Genomic DNA, 17353 nt, shown 5'->3' on the forward strand with positions numbered 1-17353 from the left:
TATGATTGAAATTTATTTTTCAAATTAAAGTGTTTGACAGTTACATTTAAACATTAATAACAAAGAACATAAACGATAAGATGTATGGAACTCAATAAAGAAAACAGATCTTATTTTATAAATGTATTTTTATTGCAACACTCCCGACAAGTTGAAAGCAACACATTCGTTAGGGTTCTGCTTCACCCTGAAAATAGAGAATACGTGACATCATCAATGGCAGAAAAACAAGGATGCAAAGTAATTATTCTTTAAGGTGCACTCCAGGGTATTCCAGAGTATAGAAATTGGTCCCAGTTTCAAGCAGCCACATACGGTTATTAAATCGATGCTTTATGTAGTCACGTTAATGAACTCTTGGAGAGACCTCTTTGAGGGATCCGCAAGTTGCCTTTTGCACGACAAAACATGCCCTCATTTTCGGGTTGATTTCCAAATTTAAAGTCAGTATGCAGAGTCTAATTAATAGATTTATAATTGCTAATTTGTTATCGTCCTGAAATTCATTAATATTTGTCATTGGATGTTAAATTAAAATGCTCCGAAGGCGCAGCTTGATACGACTGCAGAGGTCGAATCAGTTGGGGCAAGTATGGACACAACATTCAAGCTTAATACAGCTCTGAATTTGGATTGTGATTAAATATTTGATACAGCATAGGTTTCTGATCCAGAATGAATGTGGTCTAAGAACTTAAATTTTGAAATTGGATATTTACCTATTTTGGTCCAATATCCAAAATCTAAATATATTGTTAGATTCACAGCCTTCACGCTTAACTTTTGAGTCCACAAGCCAGAAGCTCAATTTTTTGAAAATTTTAGTTGGATTCTGTTGGCTTGTAGAGAAGAATTTTACAAGCCAGAAAGCAATTTTACAAGCCAATGCCGTAGGACTTGTGGTTAAGCGTGAAGCCTGGATGCAGCATATCAATAAACTCCAAGATTTTAATTTTTGTTGAAATCAAACAAAGTTTAATTTTGGACCAATTTGAAAACCAGGCCCAAAATCCAAATACACGGTTAGATTCAGTATATCAAAGAACCCCAGGAATTCAAGACTTTGAATTAAACCCAATCGAAATTGGTCGATATACAAAGTATTGTTTTTGGTCCCTTTTTGGCCCCTAATTTCTAAACTGTAAGGGCCATAACCCCCCAAAATCAATCCCAACCTTCCTATTTTGGTATGGAACCTTGTGGTACAATTTCATAGAGATCATAGACTTATACTCAAGTTATTGTCCGGAAACCAGAAAATCCTTGTTTTTTGGTCCCTAATTGTTAACGGTTTGGGCCCTAACCCCCAAAATCAATCCAACCTTCCTTTTTTTGGTATGGAACCTTGTGGTACAACTTCATAGAGATCCATTGACTTATACTCAAGTTATTGTCTGGAAACCAAATGTTTTCAGACGACGACATAGCCATACCACATACGGCAGCAAATTTTTGCAGTTGTATAAAAATGACAAGCACAATTATTCAAAAAGTGCACAAAGATAAGAGTAGTGTTATTCAGTCATGATTTCATGTGATCCTGCTCTGCTATAGAATATTGATATGTCGAGTGTAATGTAATTTTCTTAAAACCTGAAAAAAACAAAACACCAAATAATGAATTTTGGGGAAAAATTTGAAAAATAACTCTTTTAACTATTCGTTTTCACTGTAGTTAGTATTTTGAATTCGCAAAAATATATTATGTTATCTAGAGGATCACAAGAGTATTTCTTTATCATTGACAATTAAAACTCAACTCCTAATTTCTATACTGTAGATTTAAATATTCCATGCTTATATTTATTGTCCTTGCCAACTGCTTTCTCTTTTTCTTTAGATATTTCCCTTTTTTATGATGTTTGCTTGAACGTTATATCTAAATACACTTGGCCAATAATGTTGATGACATGCCAATAAAACTGATGATAACATGGATAATGACTAGTTTATGCAAAATAAAATCATCATTATAAGTTAATAGTGATTGATAGTAAACTCCAACAAAAGTTGAGTACAACAAACAATGGCTGATTTACCATTTTATTTTCGAAAGGGGGTCTGAACCCTGCACATTTATCTTTCCTTTGAACTTAAACTTTTACCCCCCCCCCCCCAAAAAAAAAAAATATGGATAGTGTCCACATGTGGACACAGATGATGCCCCTGCTTGCATATCATATAGTTATAAAGGGACATAACTGAAAAACGGTAAAAGTGACGCTACCCAAATTTGAACTTGATCTGAGTTTTGTGGTAATAAGCATTGTGTGCAAGTCTCATAACATTTGGTTGAGGCTAACTTAAGAAGGGGACAGTAACTAAAAATTCAGCAATTTTTCTATTTGTAAACACGCATAACTCTAGAACAGTTGTGTATAAGTTTTATAACATTTGGTTGAGACAAACTAAAGTTAGAGAACGGAAACAAAAAATTCAGCAATATTTATGTTTATAAAGGGACATAACTCAAGAATGGTAAAAGTGTTGCCACCAAATTTCATACTTAATCTGTATTATGTAGTAATAAACATTGTGTATAAGTTTCATAACATTTGGTTGAGGCAAACTAAAGTTAGAAAACGGAAACAAAAAATTTGTACTTGATCTTAGTTTTGTGGTCATGAATATTGTGTATAGGTTTCATAATGTTTGGTTGGGGCAAACTTAAGTTACAGAATGGAAACTAAAAATTTTGCAATCTTTCAAAGTGACACTACCATGACTACCCAAATTCAACTTGATCTGTGTTTTATCAGTGGAAGTCAAAATTAAACATTGCATTGTTTAAAGCATTGATTGTAGTTGATTCAACTATAATCATGGACAAAGGAAGATATCTCCAATTTTAAAAATTACTTGATATTTAGAAGAAAATAAAAATTTTGCAATTTTTCCATTTCTAAAGGGGCATAACTCTAAAATGGTTAAAATGAAGCCACCAAAATTCAAACTTGATCTGTGTTTTGTGGTAATAAGCATTGTGTATAAGTTTCATAACATTTGGTTGAGGCAAACTAAAATTAGAAGAACGGAAACGAAAAATACAGCAGTTTTTCCATTTGTAAAGGGGCATAACTCTAGAACAGTAAAGTGACGCCACCAAAATTCAAACTTGATCTGTGTTTTGTGGTAATAAGCATTGTGTATAAGTTTCATAACATTTGGTTGAGGCAAACTAAAGTTAGAGAAGGAGACGAAAAATTCAGCAATTTTTCCATTTGTAAAAGGGCATAACTCTAGAAAGGTCAAAGTGACGCCACCAAAATTCAAACTTGATCTGTGTTTCGTGGTAATAAGCATTGTGTATAAGTTTCATAACATTTGGTTGAGGCAAACTAAAGTTAGAGAACGGAAACCAATTTTGGGACGTACATACAGACGGACAAGGGCAAAACTTAATGCCCCCTCCGCTACAGCGGGGGCATAAAAAAAAATGTTTTTTTACTAATCCAACCTCTGCAATCAATGAAGTAAAACAAAAATAAGGTAGAATTCAGTAAGCAGATATCTATGTTGAATTCAAAATTTGATTAACTTCATTGCACAAAGAATGTGCTATCCAAAGTCGGGAACCTTGTTATGATTTTCATTATTCATAACAGCCTCAGTGTAGTGTGTTCACCTCGAAGGCGGAAGGTCATTGGTTCCAAACAAAGACTTGAAAATTGATATTTGCTGCTTCTCCTTCATGCAGCATTTAGGAGTATGAGCAAAGACTGAACAGCTCTGAGTCAGAATAATGTGTCTGAGTAGGGTGACATGTCTTCCTGAAGACTGTTACCTTGTGAAGTAACAATTAAAAAATCTGGTTCAGAATGGCAGTTTAGTACAAAGCAGGGTTTAATTACATATCAAATTATTTTGAATATGCATTTAAGTTGCAGCTTAACATAAAATACCCATCTATCATTCTAATGATCATTGTTTATATCTTACTGTGTCAGTTAAAGAATTTTGTGTTGATAGTGATCTTTGGGTCTCTCTGTTAAAAGCATTCATATTTTGTCTGCACTAGGATGTAATGGTGTTACTATATATATAGACTGAGTTGTCAGGATAGCCCATTGAGAGGATGACATAATTCTTAGAACCATGTTTTGGCCTCTATCTTTGTTTAAAGTTTAATGTTGATGTTTGTTTGCTGTCCATTGACATATACTTAAATCTCTATTTTTGTATTCATACTATAAGAAAGAGATATGCACACGGAGGAATTGACCTAATCACAAACTTTGAACATGTCAACTATCCAAAAATTTCCAAGTAAATAAATAGGGGGAAGGGTCAAACTATTTCCATTGAAATGAGATGTGGCAATACTAAAACAACTGCAATGGTAATACAACTGCATACTAAATATTATCAACTTGCCATTATTATATCCTCTTTAAGAAACTTACCTAATCACAACCTATTAACTATTCAAATGCTTTAAAGTCAATAGACATGACTCTGGGGGCGGGATCAAATAATTTCCATGGAAATTACATGAACCAGGGGGCAGAATAAAGTAATCTTAAGAGATATGCCAATGATAATATAACTGAAGATTTACCATTAGTGGTTCCTCTAAAATTGACCAAATAACAAACTTTGAACAATGGTTGCTGCTGCCTCTGCTGAAAAAAACATGCCTAGGTCTCAACCTAGCATAGGCCGGCAGTGACAATCACCAGTCAAGACAAAAAAAAGAATGAATATATGAGTAATAAAGAATAATGAATATTACTCCATATCTACCTCCGAAAAAAAGGCTATGAATTATCCATCCAATAAAAAGAACATAAAAGGGCATCTTTTTATTATTATTTTTTTTGTATCTTTATAAACATTTTTTTGCACTGTGTTTTGACAATTAAATGATGCATGAATGAATGAATAAATAAATAATAACAAATTTATTTACACAAGATAATGTAAGAAATGGGTTAACAAGCACTGTGATGAAAATTAGAAACATTTCCAATGATACCTGTATTTCCACTCAACTGCATAAAATATCCTGTTTTCTTTAAAATACATAATACACCTATACTTTAAAATTCCTCTACCAAAGCTATGTGCATATATTCTTATATGCGAAGTAATAAGAAAATGAAAAAAAAAAATACATGAAAATGTCATTTGATACATGTATTGTAGCATTTTTGAAAGAAAAAAAATATGGACAATACATATCTATTATCAGGATTATTGATAAATGACTTTACCTCAGCTATTGTGAAAAAAACATTATGTAAAAGATTTCTAGTCACTCTCTTATTTAAAAAAAATCCCACCAAGTCGGTGTGTTCTAGCTGGTCTAAATATATTAAATGTAACTTCCAATTCCAAATCATGTCAATTTCAGTAGCTTCGTACCACAAAACCCCATCCCTTTAATTAGTTTCTGGAACTACTGTACAAGAATATCATCCTTTCAAAAAAAAAGCTTAATTCAAAACCCAAGAAAAAAAACTCATGTTACTATGGACAGAATATTTAAATGCTGCCAACACTAAGATTTGCTCTTAATTGCTATGATAATGATGATGATTTTAAAAACAATAGTATCAATTAAGAATATATTTTCTAAGTAAAATTCATAAGTAACAAGCTGTGGGATATTTGAAGAAATGTTCAATTAAAATGTCTTTATGCAATTATCATGATTATAGCCTGTTTTTGAATCCATCTATTTTAACATGTTGAAGTATTTTTTTATCAGTATAATATATGATCATGATGATATCTATTTCATAATTAAATAATTCATATAATACAAAATGTAGTTAACACACGCAAGTTTTCATATTTCAACCAAACCAATTCCTTTCAACAACCTTTCAAAATTTCATATCTACACCTGAATTGGTCAGTATACAAATATTTCGCAATCGTTCCACTAAGACCTATTTCGATTATGATAACATCCGATAATCTGCGTTGAGAGTGTGGTGATGTGCCACACTCTATGCAAATACAAGAACTGTTCCAATAACATGTTAAGGGGTCTCTAGGTCCCTATTGTAAGTCAAAAAATCACCCCTTGCCTAAAATACTCTCTTTTTCCATGTTTTCTAGTGGTAATCACAAAATTTCTGGCCCATCTGACATCCCAGTAAACCCACTTTGTAGAACCTATCTAACTGGTTTCATGTTTAATTTGTTCTTATCATGAATAATCATGTTTTTCCTTCTCTCTATTGGATGTTTATTAAACTAAAATCAATTAATCAATCAATTTTGATAGATTGCATGCCATCTGGTATGCTGCAATTTAAAGACTAAAACAAATTAACTTAAAATATTTTTCAGAGTAAATGGAAATAATTAAATTTTTGAACAGAACTTAATTATCATTGATTTTTAAAGTAAAACTATTTTGTAAAATATAAAAATGCTTTTCAGCCAAAGAATCTATTTGTTAACAGGCTAAAAAAAGTGTGCTAAAGTCCAAAAACTTAAAACATGTTAAAGCACACTATGTACCCTGAAAATCATATTCCAAGTGTTAAAGTATCTCAACTTCAAAAAGAGTGATCATGCATATATATTTATGATGTGAACTGAGAAATTGAAAAAAGAAAGTGTATATAACTCCTTCAACTCGCATTAATTCTATGCTTAATAATTAACTTCTATATATGAATTTTAAAAAGGTAAGATTTTTCAATCTGGAAACTTGTGACCATTGATGTTTGTGGTACATGCAAACACAAACAACATACAAGTATTTTTCCCCAATTTTTTTTTTACATGTAGCTATTTCTGCATTGAATTTTAAGTTTCCTGGGTGGTATATTTTCCTTCTCACCTAGTATCAAATTAAGGAGTACAATCAGGAATAGTTTGCATCAACATTTTAATACATACATCCTTTAAATCATTTTTGAAACATTTTGAAAGCACCAAATTATAAAAAAAATAACTACTCTATATGTCAAATATTATGAATATAATTTAAAAATATATCAACTGAGTTGTATCTCTGTTCCAGTGAAAATGGTCTTTTTGTATAGTGTAATGGTCAAAAATAGTTACAGAGGCACACTGCAAGACCATTAAACTATAGTTTTATAAATCTCTTCATCTTATATTCAAGTTTCAATGTTTAATCATGATAGGCTGTCAACAAGGGGTGTATTCATAATGGTGACACAAAGTGTTGATGGAATTCAAAATCTGCATTCTTTGGTAAAAATCACAATCTCTTTTCTACATAATTTTATCTTTCTTGTTATTTTCTTCATTATTATGCTGAGCTTATTTGTTCTTGACAATGGCACTCTGATAATACTGTTAACTAAGTAACAAAAATTCACTATACCATTGAATTGGACTCTCCAAGTCTGTCTGCAACCTGTAATCAAAAAACAATAAATAGTTATAAGGGTTATTCCAAAACTTATTGAATGGGGGTTGGAAGGCACATTTTCACATAGACCCCATCCATACAATTGCAATTAGAAATTACATGTGTTATTTTGAGAAACAGCATTTTGAAGTCTTGTTTTCATAGGCCAAACCAATTTTTATAGGAGCAGGTGCTTAAATCAAAAATGGAATTCATAATTTTAGAATAAAATTCGTAAGGGTTCCGCTGAACCCAGTGTCTCGCCTACTTTTGCTGTTAATCGCAGGCTCAACAAAAATGAGGAAAAAAAATCAATAAAAATATTCCTTTAGATACTATCTTTTGATTTATGAAGCTTCTGTCAAAGTTTGGTATAAATCCAGGATAGTTTATGAATCTAATAAATGTTTTAAAAACTTTAACTGCAGACTGTATTTAATGTTAACTGGAAGAAAAACTAAGTCCATTTATAAGTAAAATACGGATAAACAGGTACAAATTTTAACCAAATATCCTTCTAGATACTAGCTTTTGATCATAAACAAGCTTCTGTCCAAATTTGGTACAAATTCAGGATAGTTTAAGAAAGTTATTAAAATTTTAAAAACTTTAACCAGAGTGAAAATATTGTTTCCTGGCAGAAAAACTAAGTCCATTTATAAGTAAAATACGGAAAAAATGAAATTTTTTTTTAACAAATTTACTTCTGGATACTATCTTATGATCATAAACAAGCTTCTGTCCAAGTTTGGTACAAATCCAGGATAATTTAAGAAAGTTATTAAAATTTTAAAAACTTTAACCACAGAGTGAATGTAATGTTTCCTGGCAGAAAAACTAAGTCCATTTACAAGTAAAATACGGAAAAACAGGAATTTTATTTTTACAAAACTTACATCTGGATACTATCTTATGATCATAAACAAGCTTCTGTCCAAGTTTGGTAGAAATCCAGGATAGTTTAAGAAAGTGATTAAAATTTCAATAAAATGCTTCGCTGGGCGCAGCTTGATACGACCGCAGAGGTCGAACCCTGAACAGTTGGGGCAAGTATGGACACAACATTCAAGCTTGATACAGCTCTGAATTTGGATTGTGATTAAATATTTGACACAGCATAGGTTTCTGACACAGAAAGAATGTGGTCTAAGAACTTCAATTTTTTTAATTTACCTATTATGGTCCAATGTCCAAAATCAAAATACATGGTTAGATTCAGCATATCAAAGAACCCCATATATTCAATTTTTGTTGAAATCAAACAAAGTTTAATTTTGGACCCCAACTTGGACAAACTTGAAAACTGGTCCCATAATCAAAAATCTAAACACATGTTTAGATTCAGCATATCAAACTACCCCAAGAATTCAATTTTTGTTAAAATCAAACTAAGTTTAATTTTGGACCCTTTGGACCTTAATGTAGACCAATTTAAAAAACGGGACCCAAAATTAAAAATCTAAAAACACGGTTAGATTTGGCATATCAAAGAACCCCAATAATTCAATTTTTGATGAAATCAAACAAAGTTTAATTTTGGACCCTTTTGACCTCAATATGAACCAATTTGATAGCAGGCCCACAAAATAAAAAATCTAAATACATGGTAAGATTCAGCATATCAAAGAACCCCATATATTCAATTTTTGTTGAAATCAAACAAAGTTTAATTTTGGACCCCAACTTGGACCAACTTGAAAACTGGTCCCATAATCAAAAATCTAAACACATGTTTATAGATTCAGCATATCAAAGAGCCCCAAAAATTCAATTTTTGTTAAAATCAAACTAAGTTTAATTTTGGACCCTTTGGACCTTAATGTAGACCAATTTAAAAAGCGGGACCCAAAATTAAAAATCTAAATACACGGTTAGATTTGGCATATCAAAGAACCCCAATAATTAAATTTTTGATGAAATCAAACAAAGTTTAATTTTGGACCCTTTTGACCTCAATATGAACCAATTTGATAGCGGGCCCACAAATAAAAAATCTAAATACATGGTAAGATTCAGCATATCAAAGAACCCCATATATTCAATTTTTGTCGAAATCAAACAAAGTTTAATTTTGAACCCCAATTTGGACCAACTTGAAAACTGGGCCAAAAATCTAAAATCTAAATACATGTTTAGATTCAGCATATCAAAGAACCCCATATATTCAATTTTTGCTAAAATCAAACAAAGTTTAATTTTGGACCCCAACTTGGACCAACTTGAAAACTGGGCCCATAATCAAAAATCTAAACACATGTTTAGATTCAGCATATCAAAGAACCCCAAGAATTCAATTTTTGTTAAAATCAAACTAAGTTTAATTTTGGACCCTTTGGACCTTAATGTAGACCAATTTAAAAACGGGACCCAAAATTAAAAATCTAAATACACGGTTAGATTTGGCATATCAAAGAACCCCAATAATTCAATTTTTGATGAAATCAAACAAAGTTTAATTTTGGACCCTTTTGACCTCAATATGAACCAATTTGATAGAGGGTCCACAAATAAAAAATCTAAATACATGGTTAGATTCAGCATATCAAAGAACCCCAAGAATTCAATTTTTGATGAATTCAAACAAAGTTTAATTTTGGACCCTTTTGACCTCAATGTGGACAAAGTTGATAACGGGGCCCAAAAATCAAAAATCTAAATACATGGTTAGATTCAGCATATCAAAGAACCCCATATATTCAATTTTTGTTGAAATCAAACAAAGTTTAATTTTGGACCCCGATTTGGACCAACTTGAAAACTGGTCCCATAATCAAAAATCTAAATACATGTTTAGATTCAGCATATCAAAGTACCCTAAAAATTCAATTTTTGTTAAAATCAAACTAAGTTTAATTTTGGACCCTTTTGACCTTAATGTAGACCAATTTGAAAACGGAACCAAAAATTAAGAATCTAAATACACGGTTAGATTCGGCATATCAAAGAACCCCAATAATTCAATTTTTGATGAAATCAAACAAAGTTAAATTTTGGACCCTTTGGACCTCAATGTGGACCAATTTAAAAACGGGGCCCAAAATCCAAAAACTTAATACACGGTTAGATTCAGCATATTAAAGAATTCAAGAATAAAACCCCATTGAAATTGATCAAGAAATAAGCAATTTATACGAAGTATCTTCTTTTGCACAATACTGTGCAATTGAATATTTCTTGCTATTGTGCAATACTGTACAATTGACAATTTCTTGCTATTGCGCAATATTGTGCTATTGGATATTTCTTGCTATTGCGCAATACTGTGCAATTGAAGATTTCTTGCTATTGCGCAATACTGTGCAATTGAAGATTTCTTGCAATTGTGCAATACTGTGCAATTGAAAATTTCTTGCTATTGCACAATACTTATTATATAATAATTTACACATCCTGTTTGGTGTGTATCTCCTACCATATCATTATTATTTGCTTTTAAATATTAATCAGAAATAACCAACTTAAAATGGAAAATTTTAAAAGAAAAAAAAAAAGAAAAAAAGAAAAAAAAAACCCCCCCCCCCAAATTTTTTGAACCCCCTTATGATTCATCACCCCCAAACTCAATCCCAGCCTTCCCTTTGTGGTATGGTACCTTGCAGTACAATTTCAGAGAATTCCATACACTTGAACACAAGTTATTGTCTGGAAACTAGAAAAATGCTTATTTTTGGCCCCTTTTTGGCCCCCAATTCCTAAACGTTTCGGGCAATTACCCCCAAACTCAATTCCAGCTTTCCCTTTGTGATATGTAACCTTGTAGTACAATTTCAGAAATATCCAAACACTTACACACAAGTTATTGTCATGAAACTAGAAAAATGCTTGTTTTTTGCCCCTTTTTTGGCCCCTAATTCCTAAAATTTTGAGGCAATTACCCCCAAAATCAATTACAGCCTTCCCTTTGTGATATGGAACCTTGTGGTACAATGTCAGAGAGATCCATACACTTACACACAAGTTATTGTCTGGAAGTTACAAAAATGCTTATTTTTGGCCCCTTTTTGGCCCCTAATTCCTTAACTGTTGGTACCATAACCCCCAAAATCAATCCCCACCTTCCTTTTGTGGTATTGAACCTTATGATAAAATTTCATGGAGATCCATTCACTTAAACTAAAGTTAGAGTGCGAAAACCAATGTGTCTTCGGACGACGCCGGACGACGCCAGACGACGACGACGACGACGACGACGACGACGACGACGACGACGACGACGACGACGACGACGCCAACGTCATACCAATATACGACCAAAAAATTTTCAATTTTTGCGGTCGTATAAAAACTTTAACCACAGAGTGAATATTTGTGGACGCCGCCGACGGAATGTAGGATCGCTATGTCTCGCTTTTTCGACTAAAGTCGAAGGCTCGACAAAAACTGCTGTTGTGAGGTAAAATCATCATAATTGACATATAAGCAGCCTTTTGTATTACATGTACATAGATTTTCTTCTTTTTTCAAAAATACCCAAAACTGAAAGAACTCTTGTATTTTGAATGTACAATTTATGTTGTGGGGAAATTTGAAACACTATTATCCATTAATTAATTGTATGGAAAAATTTAAAGAACAAAAAATGTATTTTTTTTGGCCTTATGGTATATTTTTCCTCTGTAACTTTACATGAAAATATTGAAATGGGTTTTTTAAGGAATGACTGTAATATTTTTTCTGTCTATGAAGAAATAACAAAAAAATGTGGTGCACACTGAATAACCTGCATACCACATTTTTAGGTTATTTCAAATAGACAGAAAAAATATTACAGTCATTCCTTATAATTTAATTCTAAATTCCATTTTTAAGGAGTAAATCATGAAAAAAAACCATTGATGACGTCACGGTCACGTGACAAAATTATATCTATGAGCTGATAGACAAAAAACTTTCAGCCAATCAGAAGACATATTACATCAAAAATTACAATTATAATAAAATATTCTAAACTTTAAAGGAACAGTACAATAAATAAACTGCTTTGCCGAGCGCAGCTGGATACGACCGCAGAGTTCCAACCTTGTACAGTTGGGTCAAAAATGGACACAATATTCAAGCTTAATACAGGTCTGAATTTGGATTGTAATTAAATATTCGACACATTATAGGTTTCTGACACAGAATAAATGTAGTCAAAGAACTTAAAATTGGTTATATGATTTGAAAATATATTCAATTGAAGATTTCTTGCTTTTGTGCAATACACTGTGCACTGTGCTGTTGCGCATTACTTAGTAAATCTGTTTTCAGACTATATACAAAATCAAAGAATTAGCAATTGTAATCCCCAATTTTTCTTTAGAAAATTGACAATTTCTTAAATCTTGCAGAAAAAAGTTGCCCCCCCCCCCCCTTTTTTTCAAAAAATTAAAAATATGAAGAAATTTTCTTTTTAATTTCTTAAATCTTGAGGATAAAAAATTGCCCCCCCCCCCTCCCCCACCCCAAATTTTTTTGGCCCCTAATTTCTGAATGGTTTGGGCAATTACCCCCAAAATGAATCCCAACCTTCGACTTGTGGTATTAAACCTTGTGGTACAATTTCAGAGCAATCAAAATACTTATACACAAGTAATTGTCCTGAAACTAGAACAAGAGTGCACACACTGAAATGTCTCGCCTTCTTTACTAATCATTGATATTATGTTGATAGTCGTAAATATAAAGTTTTATTACAACTGTCACATAAACTTAACATTAACCAAGTATCCTAAACATTGACCAATGAACCATGAAAATGTGGTCAAGGTCAGATGAACCATGCTAGGCAGGCATGTACAGCTGACAATTCTTCCATACAACAAATATAGTTGACCTATTGCTTATAGTTTAAGAAAAACAGACCAAAACACAAAAACTTAACACTGAGCAATGAACCTTGAAAATGAGGTCAAGGTCAAATAAAACCTGCATGACAGACATATAGATCATAAAATATTTCCATACACCAAATATAGTTGACCTATTGCTTATAGTTTAAGAAAAACAGACCAAAACACAAAAACTTAACACTGAGCAATGAACCTTGAAAATGAGGTCAAGGTCAAATAAAACCTGCGTGACTGACATATAGATCATAAAATATTTCCATACACCAAATATAGTTAAACTATTGCATATAGTATTAGAAAAAAAGACCAAAACTCAAAAACTTAACTTTGACCACTGAACCAAGAAAATGAGGTCAAGGTCAGATGACACCTGCCAGCTAGACATGTACACCTTACAATCATTCAATACACCAAATATAGTAGACCTATTGCATACAGTATAAGAAAAACAGACCAAAACACAAAAACTTAACTATAACCACTGAACCATGAAAATGAGGTCAAGGTCAGATGACACCTGCCAGTTGGACATGTACACCTTACAGTCCTTCCATACACCGAATATACTAGGCCTATTGCTTATAGTATCTGAGATATGGACTTGACCACCAAAACTTAACCTTGTTCACTGACCCATGAAATGAGGTCGAGGTCAAGTGAAAACTGTCTGACGGGCATGAGGACCTTGCAAGGTACGCACATACCAAATATAGTTATCCTATTACTTATAATAAGAGAGAATTTAACATTACAAAAAATCTGAACTTTTTTTCAAGTAGTCACTGAACCATGAAAATGAGGTCAAGGACATTGGACATGTGACTGACGGAAACTTCGTAACATGAGGCATCCATATACAAAGTATGAAGCATCCAGATCTTCCACCTTCTAAAATATAAAGCTTTTAAGAAGTTAGCTAACGCCGCCGCCGCCGCCGGATCACTATCCCTTTGTCGAGCTTTCTGCGACAAAAGTCGCAGGCTCGACAAAAATGCTTGTTTTGGGCCCCTTTTTGGCCCCTAATTCCTAAACGGTTGGGACCATCACCCCCAAAAACAATCCTAAAACTTCCTTTTGTGGTATTGAACCTTTTGCTTAAATTTCAAAGAGATCCATATACACTTAAACTTAAGTCATTGTCCGGAAACCAAATGTCTTCGGAAGACGACGCAGATGACGTTGACAACGACATGATAGCATTATAAGATCCCCAAAATTTTTTTGCGGTTGTATAAAAAAGCACAGTGATGAATATTTTATAAGGTTTGTAACAACAAGAAAATTTCTAACACTTTACAGTTTTAAATTATGATGACTCCTTAAATTATGTTGTCTTCAAAAAACATCAGTTTATCATCTCCAATAAACACAATAAATGAGAGTGTGTTGAGTTAAAATCTAATTAAACATGCCTCAGTCAGAAATCCCATTGACCTCTTCAAGTTATTGTTGTCTTTTTGTCGTTCTTATTTTTGACAATGGTATTATCTGTTTTAATTGGACATTATTTTAGATTCCTCCTCAGCATCTTTTTTTATGCTTTTGTCTATATTAAGAATTTGGTGTTGCTGATTATTCCTCTGTTTTTAATTCATTTTCACGATTTGTTTCGACATACACTATACATAACGAAGAGAGATTTATAACTTGTTATACAAAATGGGTGCTTGTCAAGTGGTGAAGGTTGAATAGTGACCTCTAAATGTTTATTGTCTATTTTGTGTTGTTTGATTGCTGTTTAACTCTTACCCACTTATTTCTTTATTTACAATAATTTTGGCACAGTGTTAGGTAACATAATTTAAACTTTTTTTATGAACAGATGCTTTATCATGTTTATGACTATCAATTTATCATTATGATGCTATGAAGGAATATCGAATACAAAATCTTACCTGTCGAATATATGGTAAATTTAATATTGTTCCTATAACTGGTACTCTTCTTAAAAAGTTAATTACTACTGGGAAGAATCCACTGAAAGTAAAAAAAAGTTTGCACTCAACATACAAGTTAAACTTTGAACTATTGCTCACTCTTGCCATTAGTATACAGTCAACAGGAAATTGATGAGTGATGGATGTAAAAAAAGCATCACACTGTATACCATGCCTACATGTACATGTACATGAAGCTTGAAACCAAATGTTATGAAGCTCTGATTTGTAGTTACTGAGAAAGAAGAGACAAAAATTTTATATATGATCTTTATGTGTAAGAATATATAAGTATTTGGTAAACAGAAGGTGGGTGAGCTGAGGCAACCATATAGGCTAGATAAACTAAACATGCTAAAAGAAGCTTCCCCTTTTGTTTTTAGTGTGAACTAGAGTTTATGACAAGAGGCTTCTTTTTTTCCCTATAACATTGTCATGATTGAAATTGTCATTATAATACATTTTTATACTTGCCTAAATAATAAGAAAAATCCATATAATTCTACACACATTCCTATGACTGGGAATCCTAATAATACAACAAATATTCCTCCAATAAAGAAACTTGTGGCTTTTATTTTATGTTTTTGAAAGAAAAATCTCACAGTTCTTTCCATTCCTATCACGAAAGAAAGTCCAACTATAAATAAAATCTGGAATGAAATAAAAATTACAAATAAACATTCATAACTAACATCAAACTTATTTTACAAGGCCATGACTGTAAATTTACATCAAATTTAAGGACCTACAAAATAGTCAAAATGTTTTGTCCCTAAAATCCAGAATTCCTTATAATCATGAACCAGCATTTTTTTTGAACATATATATATATCATGTATATGTAAACGTGGTAAATCTATATGCATTTTCATACATACCAAATTACATATTAATTATGTGCCATTTTTATTTTTTCCTTGTTGAAGTTAATGGTACCTGTACATGTTGATAGCTGAACTGTGCGTTTTTCTTTGAGCGTTTCAGATTTATCTGATAATCATGTGTATGAAATACAGTGGATTCATTATTTTTCATGGTGTACAAATTTCATGGGTTAATTGGATATAAGTAAACCACAAATTTAGATGTTTAATGAACACATTTCTATAGACTTGGATATTTGACTTTGGAAAAACCACAATTTTAATGCAAATTTCCATGAAAAATGCAATAACACCTCAATCCAAGAAAATTGATACCCAGGAAAATAAAAGAATCAACAGTATGGTCTAAATATGCAAAAGGGGGGGGGGGGGGGGGGGGGGGGTAGGGGGGTGGTTGTAACCCCACAATATTTTGTCCCTGTACCTACATTTTTTGTAGTCAGGTTATCTTGACATGTGTTGTTTTTCTTTGTTTGTATATGTGATTTTTAGAAGAATCGGGTATTGGTGGTTGATATGGTCTGTTGTTCTGTTTAATATTTTTGGTGATTCTTGTTATCATAGTCATATATACTTCTTGTAAATAAAGATCCATTGAAATGATTTTAGTTTGAATATACAGACATGACAGATAATGTTTACTGTTCTCTTTGCAATTAATTTTGAACTTTCCTATTTCAAATTTTTATCAAAGTAAACAAATACATTTTAGATAAAATTGAGAATGGAAATGGGGAATGCATCAAAGAGACAAAAACCCGACCAAAGAGTAGAAAACAGCCCAAGGCCACCAAAGGGTCTTCAACACAGTGAGAAAATCCCGCACCCAGTGGCGGGATTTAGCTGGTCCCTAAACAATAATGCACTATACTAGTTCAGTGAAAATTGACGTCACACTAAACTTGCTAAACTCTGAAACATATAAATGAACCAAAATTAAAAAAACATACAAGACTAACAAAGGCCAAAGGGTCCTGACTTGGGACAGGCACAAAAATGCGGCAGGGTTTAACATGTTTTGCAATTGTGATATCTCAATTGCAACCTTCCCCCTATACCTCTAGCCAATGTGAAATAAACAAACACACATCAATATGCACAGTAAAATTCAGTTTAAAAGAAGTCAGAGTCTGATGTTAGAATAGGAGTTAATCAGATCTTTTTACAGTTTTTTTTTGCAGATATCATATTATTTATACAAAGACTTACATTTCCAATGGCAAGTAATCCTCTGTCAAAGAAAAACATAATTCCTAAAAACAGAAAGGCAATTCCAAATCCAGCTAGCCCAACACCAATCTCTGAAAAAAAGTTAATTTGGATTAAAAATTAAAAGAATTTATTAGATGAAATTTTTTG

At 32.2% G+C, this 17353-nt stretch overlaps 1 protein-coding gene across 4 annotated transcripts in view; it reads right to left on the reverse strand.

Moving 5' to 3' along the window:
- The window catches only part of LOC127705886 (vesicle transport protein GOT1B-like), a 145278-nt gene continuing 127925 nt past the window's right edge, over positions 1-17353 (reverse strand). For 2 of the 4 annotated variants that reach the window (XM_052210251.1, XM_052210250.1), the window contains exons 2-6: positions 17204-17295; positions 15582-15760; positions 15066-15147; positions 7313-7345; positions 1-187 (exon numbers count right to left, since the gene is read on the reverse strand). In XM_052210251.1, coding sequence (XP_052066211.1) covers positions 170-187; positions 7313-7345; positions 15066-15147; positions 15582-15760; positions 17204-17295 — 404 coding nt within the window. In that variant the 3' untranslated portion in view covers positions 1-169. The remainder of the gene's footprint in view (positions 188-7312; positions 7346-15065; positions 15148-15581; positions 15761-17203; positions 17296-17353) is intronic. The other 2 variants (XM_052210252.1, XM_052210253.1) reach the window with 1 other exon arrangement.

Source organism: Mytilus californianus, unplaced genomic scaffold, assembly GCF_021869535.1.
Source record: "Mytilus californianus isolate M0D057914Y unplaced genomic scaffold, xbMytCali1.0.p SCAF_6, whole genome shotgun sequence".
NCBI lineage: Eukaryota > Metazoa > Mollusca > Bivalvia > Mytilida > Mytilidae > Mytilus > Mytilus californianus.